The 18,986-nt window shown below is 40.1% G+C and overlaps 1 protein-coding gene and 1 long non-coding RNA gene across 2 annotated transcripts in view; one reads left to right on the forward strand and one right to left on the reverse strand.

The window, feature by feature from the left end:
- The window catches only part of LOC113622560 (uncharacterized), a 93,962-nt gene that overhangs the window by 28,862 nt on the left and 46,114 nt on the right, over positions 1–18,986 (reverse strand). The gene's annotated exons all lie outside the window — the stretch shown is intronic.
- OR6J1 (olfactory receptor family 6 subfamily J member 1) lies at positions 8,796–11,122 on the forward strand. The gene is given in 3 exon segments (XM_027110772.1): positions 8,796–10,292; positions 10,294–10,353; positions 10,355–11,122. Coding segments are annotated over 3 exon segments (1,044 nt in total). The 5' UTR covers positions 8,796–9,779; the 3' UTR covers positions 10,826–11,122.

Consider the following 18,986-nt stretch of genomic DNA (forward strand, 5'->3'; position numbering starts at 1 on the left):
GACCATCCTGGACATCCAGCCCAGTCAAGCCTTCAGATGATTGCAGTCCCAGTCTCATGAGAGACCCTACAGGTAAGATTTCCCAGCCAAGCCCTTCCTGAAGTCCCGACTCACATTTTACACCACCAAGTTCAGGGTGCTTTGCTACACTGCAACTGTAACCAGAACACACCATTTTGCAAATGAGGAAATTGAGGCTTAAAGAGTGATTTGACTCCAGGTCTTAACTATCATTTTATCCGGCTGCCAGATGTTGGCATAATAAAGTTTGTACCATGCAGAAGATATCTCTCTCAAGTCACACGTTTATTTCAACACATCCATCAGCAGAACACACTGTGGGAGGAAAACTGTGACTTTGCTGAAGTGAAAGCAGTCTATTTCACTGCATTTTGTGATTAAGCGGTTTTCTCTGTTTCCGTCTATTGATCTGTTAACTAAAATGTTGAAAACCTCTTACAAATTACTTTTGCTATTATAGCAGAGTGCTCCAACCTACAGTAGGCAACTGTCCTAATAAGAGATATCCCAAGATATGACTCTCTGTCTCTCCCTAAAATCACTTCTAGCAGGCTGTGTTGACATCTCAGAGGTCAATTCTTGCAGAATTTTCTCAAAGCATGAGCTATATGAACTCATGTCAAAGATTTTATTTAACAACTCATTAATTTATGAGGGAAACCGGTAAGATGTTACAACTAGCTTAAAGAAGCATTCAAAGAGCAATGACATTTATAGAGATACGAACTTCTGAAATGAATTTGCAAATACATGCACACTGGGTCTATCTACAGAAAATTGTCAGTCGCATTCTAATAAACACAATCCATGTGTTTTTCTACAGACAAGAATAATTTACATTATAATTAGTTTTCTACAATTTACAAAGTGCTAAAACATCTTAAAAACACTGGAAGGCAGAGATGACCTGAATGAGTGAGTTTGGACACTCACTAATTTTGTAATCTTTTTTTCCCCCATTTCAAAGTCCTTCATGATATTCACATTTTTATTGAGAAAGGATTAATAATCTAAATTATATTTATATTGCAAATTTTACTTATAGCAATTTAATATATGTACTTCTACTCCTTTGTAAATTTTATATTAATATTTAATTAATTGATTTATAACACTATATGATGCCAGGTAAAGCAAATACTAATCTTAGTTCACAAACTCGTGCATACCAAATTTAATTTCCTTGCTATTCTTAAAACTCAGTTTAATTTCCCTAGATGGCCCATTAACCTGATGGTAGAAATTAAATCTCAGTCAGTTCTGGATTCTCCCACAAGCACACTTTTCTCCAGTGTTGTGTCTAAGTTAAGAGGAAGCTGGGAGGAGACAAGGAGGCCTTTGCCCACGGTCCTCTGGATCCTCCCATCTTGCCCTAGGTCATCAGTCCATAGGTAGTAGGTACATTGCTCCTCATTCGCCTCAAGGAGGCCCTTGCAGGCTGGGTGGCTCTCCCTGCTATCTCTATGCCCCTTTCAGACACTCTAGCCTTATTACTGCACCTCTCTGAGCTGTGGGAAACTCTCTGATGGTCTCAAATGTCCCACCTGCCTAGGAATTTTATGCAGCCACTTTTCCCCTAAGGTACGGCCACTGCCCTGGACCTTCCCAGAAAGCAAATTACAAGTGCTCTCTGTTCTCAGACCCACAACTCTATGTGGGGTTCTGTCATCTCCCCGCTTAGACTCAGCCTGGGGTTGGGAAAGGGCAGAGTACAATGCTCCTTCCCGGGGACCCAGCAGTTCTGAGCTATCCTGTTTTCCTCTTCAAGTCTCCTCTTTCCCCTGTTATGCAGAATCTCAGGAAATAAGAAGCCTTGCCCTGACTCATCAGGTTTTGTCTAGGCCCTGAGTCCTAAACTTGAAAAGGCTTTATTCTGCCTTCTGCAGTAACATTTCTTTCCCAGTTTCCTTACCGAAATGGGAGGAATAAGACAGCTCAGAGAGATAAGAAATACCCATAAAAAAAAATGGTTAACAATTCAAAACCCACCACATGGGTACTGTGCCAGATGTTTGAAAGACAAAGAAAAATATGATTCAATTTCTGATGTTAGGATCTGTCCAGGGTCACCCAGCTAGTAGGGAAATACAGAGGAAAAACTCAACAGTGATAATATTATATTTAGTGCAATATCAGAATTTATATTTATAGATGAGAGGAATGTGGTTGGGCTGGGGGTGGGTAGGAGAACTACTCAGAAAAGTTTTCTCATGGAAAACTCGATCTGATTTTTGCCAAAGTTAGAAAGGCATTTCAGGTAGAAAGAACAGCATATGTAAAGGTATGGAGGCCAGAGAGAACCTGATATTTTCAAGAAGGACAGGCAGTTTGGTTGAAGACTAAGCTATGGAAAAAGAATCATGGAAGACGAAACTGGAGCAGTAGGTGAACCCAAGATCAAAAGGATGCTACACTAGAAAGCTTACATTTTACTCTGAAGGTTAATGGAGGCATCCAATGATTTTAGGCTGGAAAATATTATAACCTGTTTTGTGTTTTTAAAAGATCACTCTAGTAGAATGTGAGGAACTAAAGTGAGAAAGATATTAAAATCCAAGTAAGAGGGCTTCCCTGGTGGCGCAGTGTTTGAGAGTCCGCCTGCCCGTGCAGGGGACACGGGTTCGTGCCCCGGTCCGGGAAGATCCCACATGCTGCGGAGCGGCTGGGCCCGTGAGCCATGGCCGCTGAGCCTGCGCGTCTGGAGCCTGTGCTCCGCAACGGGAGAGGCCACAGCAGTGAGAGGCCCGCGTACCGCAAAAAAAAAAAAAAAAAAAAATCCAAGTAAGAGATAAAAGAACCCAAGCTAAAGCAATAACAGTGGGGATGGAAAAAAGAGGAAATTTATTTGCAAGATATTTTTGAGGCAAAATTACAGAAGTTGGGGTAAGAGAGTAAAGGAGAGAAAGGAGTCCAGGAAAACTCCCCAAATTCTGGCTTGGGTGACCAAGGAAATGATGATACCATTCACATAAACAGGAATACACATGAAAAGGGCAAGTTTGGGCAGAAGTGGATGGGGGGAGAGAGGAGGATGATACATTCACATTTTTTCATTCATCTAAAAGATATATGGTGAGAAATCATGTTGTCAACCCTGTCCCTCTCTACCCCAAACTACCACCTGCAACAAGTATTGTTGTTTTATTGGTCTCTGGTATATTCTTCCAGTCAGTTTTATTCTTATCTTTATTTTATATTGGAGTATAGTTGATTTACAGTGTTGTATTAGTTTCAGGTGTACAGCAAAGTGATTCAGTTATACATATACAAGTATCCTTTTTCAAATTCTTTTCCAATTTAGGTTCCAGTCAGTTTTAACACATTGGCTTTAAGGCACCCAGGTAGAGCTCTTCAGTAAATAGCTGGATAGATGGTTCTGGAGTTCGAGAGAGATACCTGGGCTCATGAAAAATCAACTCAATACCAAAAAATCAAATAAGCCCATTTAAATATGGGCAAAGAAACTGGGTAGACATTTTTCCAAAGAAGACATGCAAATGACCAACAGGTACATGAAAATATACTCAACATCACTAATCATCAGGGAAATGCAAATCAAAACCACAGTGAGATGGCACCTCATACCTCACACCTGTTAGGATGGCTATTATTTTAAAAAAAGAAAGAAAGAACAAGGATTGGTAAGGATGTCAAGAAAAGGGAACCGTTGGAACTTCCCTGGTGGTCCAGTGGTTAAGACTCCATGCTCCTAATGCAGGGCGCCCGGGTTTGATCCCTGGTCAGGGAACTAGATCCCACATGCCGCAACTAAGAGTCTGCTTGCCACAACTAAAAAAAATCCCGCATGCCGCAACTAAAGATCCTGCATGCCGCAATGAAGATTCTGCACATGGCAACGGAGATCCCATGGGCCGCAACTAAGACCCAGCGCAGCCAAATAAATAAATGAATATTTTTTTAAAAAAGGGAACACTTGTACACTGTTGTTAGGAATGGAAATTGGTACAGCCATTATGAAAAACAGCATGGAGGTTTCTTTAAAAATTAAAATAGAACTACCACATGATCCAGCCATCCCACTTCTGAGTAAATATCCAAAGGAAACAAACAAAAAAATTTTTTTAACTGTTAGGACCTCCTTGTGGTCCTCAAAGACCTTTACTGGATGGCTCTTTCCAGAGAGGGAGCCACACACTGACAGGGCTGTGGGCAGGCATTGCTTCCAGCTCCCCACACCTTGGGGGAAAAAACTGTGGGCAAGACACTGACTTCCATGGTCCATGATCACTTCTCCAGGGACGCAGAGTTGAGCAGCTTCTCTATCAAGTCCAGTGGGCTAGCAGCATGCAGCGGCAGTAGTAGCCCTTAAGGCCCAGTGCATCCCGGGTGTCCCCCTATTTCAAAGAAATATCGGCAATCTGTGTTTTTTGCAGCATTACTCACAACAGCTAAGGAAACAACTTAAGTGTCTGTCACCAGATGAATGGATAAGGAAGATATGGTTTATAAATATATAAAATGTAAAAAAATTAATAAGCAGAAATCTCAGTTAAATAGAATTGAGAGACCAGAAGGGGGAGTTCTCACACCCTGCGACGATAGCAAAGCCCAACAGGAAGAAGAAAGACTCCCTTTCTTTCCTGGCAAGGACTCAGCCAATGAAAAGTCATGGACGCTTTGTTTACTATAGCCCTCCCAACTTCCTTTTCCTCTCTATAAAAGCATTTTCCTTCCCTTGTAGCGCAGGGATTTTCACACGGCTCACCATGGTTGCAACCCCGAGTTGCTGATCCCAAATAAACCCATCTTTGCTGGAAAAATATCTGGCAGTCTATTTATCTCAGGTAAACAATACAATGGAATATTATTAAATCATAAAAAAGAAGGAAATCTTGCCATTTGCAACAACATGGATGAGACTGGAGGGCATTATGCTCAGTGAAATAAGCCAGACAGAGAAAGACAAATACTGTATGGCATCACCTATATGTGGAACCTAAACAAACAAACAAACAAGAAGTCCAACTCACAGAAACAGAGAGAATGGTGGTTTCCAGGGCCTGGGAGGGTGGAAGAAATGGGTAGGTATTGGTCAAGGGTACAAACTCCTAACTATAAGATGAATAAGTTCTGGGAACCTAATGTACAGCACGGTGTTCATAGCTAGCAACATGGTATTTTATACTTGAAGTTTGCTAAGAGAGTAAATCTTAAGCATTCTCACCAAACATGCATACACAAAAATGGTAACTATGTGAGGTGATGTATGTGTTAGTTAACTTCATTGTAGTAATCATTTCACGATGTACACAATCATCACGCTGTACACTTTAAATATATACCATTTTATTTGTCAATTATACCTCAATAAAGCTGGGGAAAAAATAATCCTAACCTTTTCATTTCCTTCCCTTATTTCTCTTTCCCCTAGGACCCCATCTTCTATCATCTCCTAGCCCCAGTGAGGTAGGGACCAGGGTAGGATTAGCCAAGGTTCTATATTACTTGTGATGGTTCCTTACGTCCCTGTAATAATAGGACTGCCTAATATTAGACAGGAGCCCCAATTTCAGAGGAATAATTAGATTTATTACTTTAACTAAAATTAACTGCTATTCTTGATCTGAACAAACAAGTGAAACTTTTGTTTGCAAAGTTGTAGTAAGTAACAGCCAAGAGAGTTGGGAAGAAGCTGAGTGAGGCTCGTTATACTAATTCTCCAGGGATCACAAGCACCATAAAACTTAGGAGAAGAGTAGATCCCTGAAGAAAACAAAGTTGCAATCCGAATCCCTCAGCCCTTATGTCACCTCCACAAAGAGATGTGTTTATTCCAGGAGTAGCTCATTCACTGTCTTACAGTGCCCCATTGTCCGCAGAAGAAATACCATCTCGCAGAAACTTGCCCAACGTGAGAATGTAATAAAAGTCTTTATCAGTTGAAATGACCCCCATTAGTTTAAAAGGAGGATGAAGGAAGATTCCACTAAATGATAACTGAACTCTTCCAAGGCTTCTCCCAGGATGAGCTTGCTGAAATGTGGAAAATTTCAAAACATTCTGGACTCATCAGATCCTGTGAGCTGAATGATGACCAAGTCCAAGGAAACCATTCTCCCATCTGGGAAACGCCAGCTGACCATTCAGGATACTTTGGAAAGGAATAGTTATTCTTAAAGAATAAGATCTGCATTTAGAGCCCACAGACAATATTGCAAGCACAAGAAATACCCATGTGAACCAGGTATCTTCTGGAATCCTGTGAGTAGTGTATTTGGAATGGCCTGACTGGGACTTCCCCAGAGGGCTGCCAGACACCTAACCCTGGGCCTGAAGGGTAATCTCCACCATGGCACTGCAGAGGATGGCAGAGCAGCAATGGCTTCCCCAAACCGTCCTCTTCCTGGCACTTGTCTTCGCTAATTTTTATAAGATGTGGCACATCGAGCACACACACTGGGTCTCATTTGTAACTTCAGCCCCACCGTCCAGGTAAATGCTAGGCAAGTCAACGTTTATCCAGGCAGAACCATTAAGTTACTCACATTGAGGAGATTTGCCTGTCCCACCTTGTGCTCTGTGTAACTGTCCCCTTGGAAAACCCAAAGCTCTGGAGAGCATCAAGTCTGGGTGAAACTCTTAACGCTTTTCCTTAGGAGAAGATCTCACCCTCCTTCTAAGTGTGCTAGAACTATCCAGAAGGCAAGACGAACCTCCAGGGCATCCATAGAGACTTTCCCACTGGCCACTGCATGACTGACCCTTAAACAATGAATGGGGCTTCCCTGGTGGCGCAGTGGTTAAGAATCTGCCTGCCAATGTAGGGGACACAGGTTCGAGCCCTGGTCCGGGAAGATCCCACATGCCGCGGAGCAACTAAGCCCATGCGCCACAACTACTGAGCCCACGTTCTAGAGCCTGCTAGACACAACTACTGAAGCCCGTGCACCACAACTACTGAAGCTCACACGCCTAGAGCCCGTGCTCCGCAGCAAGAGAAGCCACCGCAATAAGAAGCCCGTGCACCGCAAGGAAGACTAGCCCCCGCTCACCGCAACTAGAGAAAGCCCGCGCGCAGCAACGAAGACCCAATGCAGCCAAAACTAAATTAATTAAATAAATAAAAATTTTTAAAAAACAAAAAAACAATGAATGGTGTGAGTGGATGGTGCAGCCATGCCCAGGCTCTCAGGCTGCCAGGCAAGTCTCCCCTTTCACTCATCAAGCCTGAAGGATAAAGGGAGAAATACCTGAATTCATGAAGTGGACCCCTTCTCTTTGTATTTGGAAGCCCCTCCCCCTGGCTGTTGACCTCCCATTTGATACAGGAAAAAAACAGAAGTTTATCAAGCAGCCCTGTCTATGAGCTATATCCTTAGGCTAATCACAATGTCTTTTCATGGTTTATCTGTGCTAAGCTCATGATTCAGTATGAACCCACAGCTTTCTCCTCACCTTCCACTCCCATCCAACTCTTCCTCATCTTAGTCTCTATTCCCACTTCTCTTCCAGTGTGTCCCACCAGGACTTCGCCTAAATGATACTCATTCTATTAGCTCCTGATGATGTGTCTGGGTATCACATTCATGTTGTGTCCTGCTTCTGTCCTGGAAAGAGCTGGGTACGTTTCTTGGCTGCCTGGGCTCACCTTTGAACCAAATGATTGGGCTACAGAGAACTCTTTTTCAAATCGCTGAGTATCTAAGCAATATTGCGCCTAGAAATAACCCCTGGGGAATAGCCCTTAGTTACATCCTCAGAGGCTGATCAACTATTTTGTGTTCTTTCGTAACTGTCAACAAATGTTATATACAATAGTAGTTTGTGGAATAACTTTGAATAGTGCAGCCTTGCTGAAGAGAAGGCAAAACCATAAAAAAGAAAGTTTATACAGTTTACCATTTCATCTTCTCTACTAATATCCCCTAGCATCTCCTTCATCCCAGGTACCTAAACTGGGTCCCAATCTTATTCTCCAGTGACTGGTAAATAATTCTTGCTACAGTTCTGCCTGATCATTAAGGGAGTAGTTGATAATGCTTAAGGAAGGAAACTTCCAGGGATGTGGACATTTAAAAAGAGATCTTTTGTAGGGTTTGGGGTTTTTTGTTGTTGTTCTTGTTGGGGTTTTTTGTTTGTTTGTTTGGGGATTTTTTAAAATAAATTTATTTTTTTATTTTTGTCTGCATTGGGTCTTCGTTGCTGCATGTGGGCTTTCTCTAGTTGCGGCGAGAGGGGGATACCTTTCGTTGCGGTGCGTGGGCTTCTTATTGCGGTGGCTTCTCTTATTGCAGAGCACCGGCTCTAGGCGTGCAGGCTTCAATAGTTGTGGCTCGTGGGCTCTAGAGCGCAGGCTCGGTAGTTGTGGCGCACGGGCTTGGTTGCTGCGTGGCATGTGGGATCTCCCCAGACCAGGGATCGAACCTGTGTCCCCTGCATTGGCAGGTGGATCCTTAACCACTGAGCCACCAGGGAAGTCCTGTTTGGGTTTTTTTTTTGCGGGGGGGATGTTTGTTTTGGTTCTGGTTTTGGTTTTGGTTTGCTGCTGGAAGCACTCTAGCAGACCCAAACAGACCTCTGTCCCTTTACTAGCTAGAACTCCAGACTGTCTCAAAGATGGAGAGTTTCCCCTTAGAGAATCTTTGTGGGGAGACATCTCTACCTTCTAATGAGGAAAAGCAAACCCTCTTCAGATGGGCCATTTTAACAGACTACTTGACATATTACTCTGCAATGTTACTGTCCTCTAGGAAGTACTACATAAGCAACATGTCCTCAACCTATTCTGTGTCAAACAACACGAAATCCAACTCACAGACATTTGAGGTGTTATTCACTCATTCAGTAAATATTTACTAAAGCTGATTATTTCAAGAAACTTGTTCTAAGAGCTATATAAAAAGCAAAGATTAATAAAGACATCTTTGAGCAACAAATGAAAAACAACCATAAAATATAATAAAAGTTGAGTGATATATAACAAAACTATGAGAGATACAGAGACTCAGGCATTCAAAAGAGAAGGCTTCATGGAAATGACAGCACTTATTGAGGAGAGACTTAAAGGATAAATAGGATTTGAAAAGGCTGATGATTCCAAGTTGAAAGAATGCCATGTGCTAAAACATAGGTGCATAAAATAGATAAAGAATAAAAAAATCACAAAGGGTTTATTGTATCTTGAGCCCATGGGAGGATGTAATCAAAGGAGACCGTGGATATATCATATGAGGATGGATCATTAAGAATCTTAAATACCAAACTCCCACTAAGGAATTTTTATTTGTGCATACATTACTTGGATTTTTCTCTTTTTGATTGGTAAGAGTTGTGCTTTTCTCTCATAGATTTCCTCTTGTCTTTTTATTAATCCAAATACTAGTGAAAGGCATCGAATTTTCAGGTAATATTGAATTAGCAATAGAGTGTCTATGCATTCTCAATCAGTTTACCTGAGGATACGGATCTGTGTAGTGATTGGCTAAGTTAAGCAAAAAGGTTATCAGTCTCAAATATGAACTACTTATGGATGAAGACCCATTATTAGAATAAAGATAATAATGAAAGGTAGTGAAAGCAGGGTATAATATTAGAGGCAAAGTAATTGTTGAAGAATTAGAAATAAAATTTTGGTTAACAAAAGTAAGCGAGAATAATTTTTGGTTTGGGGCCTTACTTAGGCCCCCCTGCAACACCACTCTCGCCTCTAACACATAGACATACCAGGGACCATACATGAGAAAGATAGCCCCAAGGGAGCTCTGTAAAACAAAAATAAAGGAATCCTTCAACTCAAAATGCAACACTCACCATTTTTTCCTATCAATTCCAAATGTCCTCAGATCCCCAGAACATCACGACTCCTGGTGCAGCACACCTCTGATTGGCCATCCCCAGCAGAGGTCAGAGGAGCCATGGGGAACCACACCACTGTCACCGAGTTTGTCCTGCTGGGGCTCTCAGATGCCTGTGAGCTGCAGATGCTCATCTTCCTGGGGCTCCTCCTGACCTGCCTCTTCACTCTACTGGGGAACCTCTTCGTGGTCCTCACCCTCAGGGACAGGCACCTCCACACCCCCATGTACTACTTCCTCCGCAACTTTGCCATCCTGGAGATCTGGTTCACCCTGGTCATCTTCCCCAAAATGCTGTCCAACATCCTGACAAGATACAGGACCATCTTCCTGACAGGTTGCTTTCTTCAGTTTTTCCTCTATTTCTTCCTGGGAACCACAGAATTCTACCGACTGGCAGTGATGTCCTTTGACAGGTATGTGGCCATATGTAAACCCTTGCGTTATGTCACCATCAATGAGCAAAAGGGTCTGTGTCCAGCTAGTTCTTTGCTCATGGATGACAGGATTCCTTATCCATCATCGTTCCAAGTTTCATCATATTTCAGCAGCCATTCTGTGGCCCCAATATCATTAATCATTTCTTCTGTGACAACTTTCCACTCCTGGAACTCATATGTGTGGACACAAGTCTGATTGAGCTTTTGGGTTTTATTTTGGCCAACTTCAGCTTACTGGGCACTCTGTCCGTGAAGGCCACCTGCTATGGCCACATCCTTCACATCATCCTGCAAAACCCCTCAGCCAAGGAGAGGCAGAAAGCCTTCTCAACCTGCTTCTCCCACATCACTGTTGTCTCTCTCTTCTATGGCAGTTGCATCTTCATGTATGTCCAGTCAGGCAAGGGTGGCCAGGGCGAGGACAGGAACAATGTGGTGGCCTTGCTCAATACCATGGTGACCCCGATGTTCAACCCCTTCATCTACACCCTGAGGAACAAACAGGTGAAGCAGGTGTTTAGGGAGCAGGTGAACAAGCTCTTCTTATAAAGATGTACCGGACCTGAGAGGAGGGGAGGAAGTTACCTCCTTGCCTGAACCTCTGCAAATGCAGCTTCTGTCCTGATCTCCATGAACTATCCCCTCCTAGATAGTTTTCAGCATGTCCTCTAATCTACAGTGGTTGCTCACATGCATCATTATTGGCTCACACAGTCTTCTCAGAGTACAGAAAGCTCAGCGTACCACAGCTATGTCTGGTATGTCCTAATGTTTCTGACCCTAGCCTATACCTGAGTTTCTTAATCTTGCCTCATTTTTAAGTTATAATTATAAACTTAGCATACCTTCTTCACTAGAACATTTCAAAATTGATAAAAAATACTCTCAGTAAGAATACATTCATGATAGACTTCAGAAATATTATATATACAGAAAAATTAATGAGGTGGAATGGCCAAGAAACGTTGAACAAAAAAAGTATCAGGTATTAAAAACACTAACTTAAAAACAAACAAATACAACAGTGGAATTGGATACCCTAGAAAGATAATGCAGAGTAGACATAAAGATCTAACAGATAATTAAAGTAGACTTTCTAATCAGTAAAGAAGGTCAAGTCAATAAACAATGCCAAGACTACTGGCTATAACCACATTAGAAGACTTCCTTTAAAAAAGATTGAGGTCTAGTACATAGTTGGTTATTTGGGTGGGGGAAGGGTTAGAGCAGAATATCAACTTAAATGTTATATGTGCCTTAAATATTTATTTGAAATTAAAACCTAGAAACACATATGTACTCACTAGTCTATAAATATCCTTTTCTTTGAGAATGAATATAATGACTGTTGTAGTATTTCTTGTTTAAACCACATTCATAATATGAAATTTCAAGATTGGTTTCAGCAGCACAAAAATTGTAAAGATGCTTAAGAAACTATCTGTGAACAGAATTCTAGAATTTTCGCTTTTTGTTTGTCTTTTGCCAGTCTTCACAGTTCTTGCCCACACCTCAGTCAACAATTTTTTTCCTCAATAGTCAATTTTTTTTTCAATAGATTCCAATATGGAATCTACTGAAAGGAACTGACTTCATTTTCATAGAAATAGCTTTGTTTTTATACTCGTATTTCATTGGCTTATCTTTATTTAATTAAAATGTCATTACAATAACAAGTCCAACTATTACATCAAGGCTTAGAAACAACTGATTTTTGGTACAAGCCAACTGAAAGGAACAATAATATGCATGGGGGGGCTTCCCTGGTGGCGCAGTGGTTGAGAGTCCGCCTGCCCATGCAGGGCACACGGGTTCGTGCCCCGGTCTGGGAGGGTCCCACATGCCACGGAGCGGCTGGGCCCGTGAGCCGAGGCCGCTGAGCCTGCGCGTCCGGAGCCTGTGCTCCGCAGCGGGAGAGGCCATAACAGTGAGAGGCCCGCGTACCACAAAATAATAATAATAATAATAATAATATGCATGGGTCCAACAGAAGCCTACTAGCTGCAAAGCTAGTAGCTTCCAGGCATGCTGTGGACATCAATGATTTTTAGAAGCAGTATAGCACAAAGACTGAGAACAGCTACTAGAAACCCAGGTTCAGAACTCAGCTATTAGCCATTTGATCTTGAGTAAGCAATATTTCTTTGCAACTCAGATATATATGGAGATAATAATAGTATCTACCTCATAGAATCCTTATAAATATCAATGTATTAATATATGTTAGAATGCTTAGCACAGGGCTTGGTACAAAGTTAAGTACCATGTTAAGTGTCAGGTACTATGTTTTACTGAAGGAATAAGCTGAATAAATGAAGGTAAATGAAGAGATTACCTAGTACCTTGAAGAAAAAGTTGTTAGATCCTCACCTCATCTCTTAAACTGAAATAAATTCAGGATGAATTAAGTAGATAGATATAAACCATGAAAAAGAAAATTTAGGTAAAAATTATTTTATTAAAGACATGTAGGGAGCTTTTTTGATGGAAGAAATATAAAAATAAGTTTACAAATTTGGCTATGTAAAATTTTTAGACTTCTTTATATCAGGAAAAAAACCATAAATGCTGTAATGGCCATATGTACTTTCTATCTGCCTGCACGCATTTCCCATTCTTAAAGTAGTAGGTCCCTGATCTTTCTCAGTAAGGCCCTTCCCCCACTCAGTTTATGGAGCTGGGGTGGTGGTGACTTCATCCCTAACCAGTCAGAGCGTGACCATGGTTATTGGCTCAAGAATGGCCATATCACTAAAATCAGGCCATTGAAACCAAACAAGTCTCAATTCTGAGATACTTGTGGGAACTGGTGGAAGAGTCTCTCTGCTGGACTTGAGGTTGGGAGAAAGTAGGGGAAAAAAGAGAGAAGACACAAATTACCAATAAGGGGAATAAGAAAGTGGATACCACTATGAATTCTATAGGAATTAAAAAGTAATAATGGAACATTATAAACAACTTATGTTAATGTTTTTGACAACTTAGATGAAATGGATAAATTTCTTGAAAGACACAAGCTACCAAAGCTTACCCAAAATAAAATAGATAACTCTAGCAGTCCTATATCTTTTAAAGAAATTTCATTTGTAGTTAAAAACTTCCCCAAAAAGAAAAGTGCAGGCCCAGATGTCCTCATGGTTAACTCTACTAATTACTTTAAAAAGAGATAATACCAATGCTATAAAACTCTTTCAGAAAACAGAAGAGGAAGAAACACTTCTCAAATTAACCTATGAAGCCAGCATTATCCTGACCAAAATCAGACAAACATACTAACAAGAAAGAAGTTACAAATATCCTTCAGAACATAGATTTTAAAATTCTTAAAAAAACTTTAGCAAACTATTTCCAACAACATAGCAAAAAGGTAATACATCCTTGACCAAGTGGGGGTTATCCCACAATTACAGGATTGGTTCAACAACCAAAAGTCAATCATATGTAATTCACTACATTAACAGATAAAGGAGAAAAACCATATGATCATCTCAATAGATAAAGAAAAAGCATTTAACAAAGGTCAACCCCCATTCATGATTAAAAAAAAAATGGATAGCAAACTAAGATAGAAGAGATATCTTAGCAAACTAAGATAGAAGAGAATTTCCTCTAGCTGATAAAGGATACTTATGAAAAACCCACAGTAAAATACTAAATGGTGAAAGACTGAATGCTTTCCCCTAAGATTAGGAACTAGAACTTTACAACTTCTACTCAACATTGTACTATAGGATCCCAGCCAATGCAATGGTAAGAAGAAATAAAAGGCATGCAGACTTATCATGAAAGGATGCTGAATTTTGTCAACGGCTTTTTCCTGCATCTATTGAGATGGTCATGTGATTTTTTTTTTTTTTTTTTTTCTTTGCAGTACACGGGCCTCTCACTGTTGTGGCCTCTCCCGTTGCGGAGCATAGGCTCCGGACGCGCAGGCTCAGCGGCCATGGCTCACGGGCCCAGCCGCTCTGCGGCATGTGGGATCTTCCCGGACCGGGGCACGAACCCGTATCCCCTGCATCGGCAGGCAGACTCTCAACCACTGCGCCACCAGGGAAGCCCGGTCATGTGATTTTTAAAATTATTTACTTATTTATTTGGCTGCGCTGGGTCTTAGTTGCGGCACGTCGGATCTTCATTGCAGTGTGCAGGATCTTCGTTGCGGCATGCAGGATCTTTAGTTGCAGCACGTGGGATCTAGTTCCCTGACCAGGGATCGAACCCCGGCCCCCTGCATTGGGAGCGCAGAGTCTTAACTGCTGGACCACCAGGGAAGTCCTGATCATTTGACTTTTATCCTTCATTTTGTTAATGTGGTGTATCACATTTCTTGATTTGTGGATGTTGAACCATCTTGCATCCATGGACTAAATTCACTTGATCATGGCGTATGATCCTTTTAATGTACTGTTAAATGCAGTTTGCTAAACTTTTTTGAAGATTTTTGCGTCTGTGTTCATCAGGGATATTAGGTATAACATTTTTTTCTTGTAGTGTCCTTGTCTGGCTTTGGTATCAAGGTCATACGAGCCTTACAAAATGAGTTCGGCAGTATTTTCCCCTCTTCACTTTTTTGCAAGAGTTTAAGAAGGACTGGTATTAATTTTTCTTTAAATGTTTGGTAGAATTTACCAGTGAAGCCATCTAGTCCTGGATTTTCTTTCTTTTTTCCTTTTTTTTTGGGTGGAGGGGTGTTGATTACTGATTTAATCTCCTTACTAGTAACTGGTCTGTTCAGCTGATATAAAGGGAACCTACCTCTGCATAATAAGGGCCATATATGACAAGCCCACAGCTAACATTTTACTCAACGGTGAAAGCTTTTCCTCTAAGATTAGGAACAAGGCAAGGATGCCCACTCTTTCCACTTTTATAGTACTCTTTCAACATAGTACTGAAAATCCTAGCCAGAGAAATCAGGCAAGAAAAAGAAACATAAAGACTCCAAATTGCAAAGGAAGAAGTAAGGTTGTCTTTATTTGCTGATGACATTTTATATATAGAAAACCCTAAAGACTCCTCTAAAAAACTGTTAGAACTAATAAACGAATTCAGTAAAGTTGCACAATGCAAAATCACCACACAAAAATAGGTTGTATTTCTATACATTAATAACAAACTATCAGAAAGAGAAACTGAGACAACAATCCTATTTACAGTAGCATCAAAAATAATAAAATACTTAGGAATATATTTTACCAGGGAGGTAAAAGATCTGTACATTAAAAACTATAAGACATTAATGAAATAAATTGAAGGGGACATAAATACATGGAAAGATAGCCTGTGTTCATGGATTAGAAGAATTAATAGTGTTAAAATGTCCATAACTACCCAAAGCAATCTACAAATTTAATGCAATCCTTATCAAAACAATCCTAAAATTTGTATGGACCCACAAAAGGCTTTGAATAGCCACAGCAATCTTGAGAAAGAACAACAAAGCTGGAGACATCACATTTCCTGATTTCAAACGCTATTACAAAGCTATAATAATCAAAACAATATGGTATTGGCATAAAAACTCAGTGTTAACAGACCAGAGAGCCCAGAAATAAACCTATGCGTATATGCTCAATTAATTTTTAACAAAGGAGCCAAGAATATACAACAGGTAAAGGATAGTGTCTTCAACAGGTGTTGAGAAAACTGGATATCCACATGCCAAAGACTGAAACTGGACCCCTATCTTACACTACTCACAAAAAATCAACTCAAAATGGATTGAACATAGACCTGAGTCCTTAAAACTCCTAGAAGAGAACATAAGGAGTAAGATCCTTGACACTGGTCTTGGCCGTGATTTTTGGATATGACACCAAAAGCAAAGGCAACGAAAGCAAAATAAACAAGTGAGACTGCATCAAACTAAAAAGTGTCTGCATAGCAAATGAAACCGCCAACAAAGTGAAAAGTCAACCTGTGGAATGGGAGAAAGTATTTGCAAGCCATATATCTGATAAGGGATTAATATCCAAAATATACAGAACACATAAACTCAATAGCAAAAAAAAATAAACAACCCAATTTAAAAATGGGCAAAGAGCCCGAATAGACATTTTTCCAAAGAAGACATACAAATGGCCAACAGGCAAATGAAAAGGTGATTCACATCATTAATTCTTGGGGAAGTGCAAATCAAAACCACAATGAGATATCACTTTACACCTGTTAAGATGCCTATTACTAAAAAGAAAAGAGATAACGAATGTGGGCAAAGTTATGAAGAAGAGAAAACCCTCATGCACTGTTGGTGGGAATGTAACTGGTACTATCACCATAGAAAACAGTATGGCGATTCCTTAAGAAATTAAAAATAGAAGTATCATAAGATCCAGCAATCCCACTTCTGGATATACAACCAAAGGAAACAAAATCATTTTTTCGAAGAGGTATCTGTATTCCCATTGCAGCATTACTCACAATAGCCAAGGTATAGAAATAACCTAAAAGTCCATTGACAGATAAATGAATAAAGAAAATGTGGTATATATAAATGATGGGATATCATTCATCCTGTAAAAAAAGAAGGAAATCCTGACATTTGTGACAGCATGGATGCACCTGGAGGGCATTATGCTAAGTAAAATAAGCCAGACAGAGAAAGACAAGCACTGCACGATATCACTTATATGTGGAACAACAACAAAAAAAAACTAATAGAAACAGATAGTAGAAAAGTGGTTGCCAGGTGCTGGGGTGGAGAAAATAGGGAGAGGTTGGTAAAAGGGTACAAACTTTCAATTATAAGATGAATAAGGTATGAGGATCTAACGTGTAATGTGGTGAGTATAGTTGATAATGCTGTACTGTATAATCGAAAGTTGCTAAGTGAATAGAACTTAAATGTTCTCACCAAAATAAAAAGGTAATTATGTAAGGTGATGGGTATGATAATTAACTCTGGGGTTATCCTTTAACAATATATACATCTATCAAATCATTGCCTCGTACACTTTAAATACCTTACAGGGGTTTCCCTGGTGGCGCAGTGGTTGAGAGTCCGCCTGCTGATGCAGGGGACACAGGTTTGTGCCCCAGTCCGGGAAGATCCCACATGCCGCAGAGCGGCTGGGCCCGTGAGCCACGGCCGCTGAGCCTGTGCGTCCGGGGCCTGTGCTCCGCGGCGGGAGAGGCCACGACGGTGAGAGGCCCACATACCGCAAAACAACAAACAAACAAAAAAAAAACCTTACAATTTTATTTGTCAATTGTACCTCAGTAAAAAGAAAAAAAGGGCACACAGTTTGGGGGGTAGGAGGAGGTAAAATTGTCTTTGTTTTCAAATGATATAATCATCTATGTAGAAAATCCTAAGGAATCTATCCAAAAATCTTCCCAGAATTAATGAATAAGTGTAGTAAGGTTGTAGAATACAAGATTCTTATAGAGAAGCCTATATGCTAACCTATATGCTAGCAGTAAACAATCAGAAATTGAATTTTTTTAAAAAACATTTACAACCACACCAAAAAATATGAAATACTTAGGGGTGAATTTAACAAAAGATTTTTAAGACTTGAATATGCAAGTCTGAAAACAATAAAACTGTACTGAGAAAAATTAAAGACTTTAATAATAAAAGGAGAAATATATTGATGAATTGCAAGACACATTATTATTACGATGTCACTTCTCCTAAATTGCTGGTGAAATCATAAATTGGTACAATTTCATATTATCTAATGAAGTTGAAGATCTGCATAACCCACAACCTACTAAAACCACTAAATCTAGCATTTGCCCTGGAGAAACTCTTGCATGTGTGTCCAAGAGATATGTCCAAAAACATTCATAGCCACACTGCTAGAAGTTGGGGGGAAGAAACTGATAACAATCAAAATGTCTTTCCACAAAGTAATGGAAAAAGCAATGTTACGCAGTGGAATGCTATACGACGGTGAAAATGAATGAATGATAAACCACATACTTTAACACGGATGACTGTCAGAAACATAATATTGCAGTAACAAAAGAATATACACAATTTGATGCCATTTATATAAAGTTCAAAAATGTGCAAAGATAAAAATATATTGTTTAGGAACATATACACATATAGTAAAACGATAAAGGAAAGCTAGGGAAAGATAAGCTCAAAAAATTCAGGACTGCAGTTAGTTCAGGTGGGAAAAGAAGATGGAGTTGGAGGGGCACATACAGACCATCAACAGTGTTGATGTCCTATTTCTTAAGCTGGGTGGTAGGTACATGTGTGTTCATTTTACGGTTGTCCTTTTATCTTACGTGTAGATTATAAATACACATAAGTATTTATTTAATGTGTAATAAAAAATTTTAAAATAAAGTACAATTAAAATCCCCATGAGAAGCACTTCGAGCCAAAAATAATGGCACACAACCTGCTGAGAATTACATATAATTCTGCCAAAAGCTGGCTGAGGACTTCTCACTAAAGGATGTGAGGATGACAGATAAGAGGAAAATGCAGGTATTTCATTTTGAGTAATGTATAGTTTATTTGGCGAGGGTGGAGGGGCAATAGGCCTTTATAATAAGTAGAGAGATTATAATATTTAAAAAGCACTTACGCAAGCATCGTATTAGTTGAGCCTCATAACAGTTTTTTGAGATGCAGTACCTAGTATTTGGTCTCCATTTTTCAACAGGGGAAGCTGAGAGTCTCATAGGTTAAGGGGACATGTCTAAGATCACACCACTGCTGGTGAGTGGCAGGGTCAGAACTGGAATC

This window comes from Aethalodelphis obliquidens, unplaced genomic scaffold (assembly GCF_003676395.1).
Source record: "Aethalodelphis obliquidens isolate GAN/ISIS:26980383/991018 unplaced genomic scaffold, ASM367639v1 scaffold10, whole genome shotgun sequence".
NCBI lineage: Eukaryota > Metazoa > Chordata > Mammalia > Artiodactyla > Delphinidae > Aethalodelphis > Aethalodelphis obliquidens.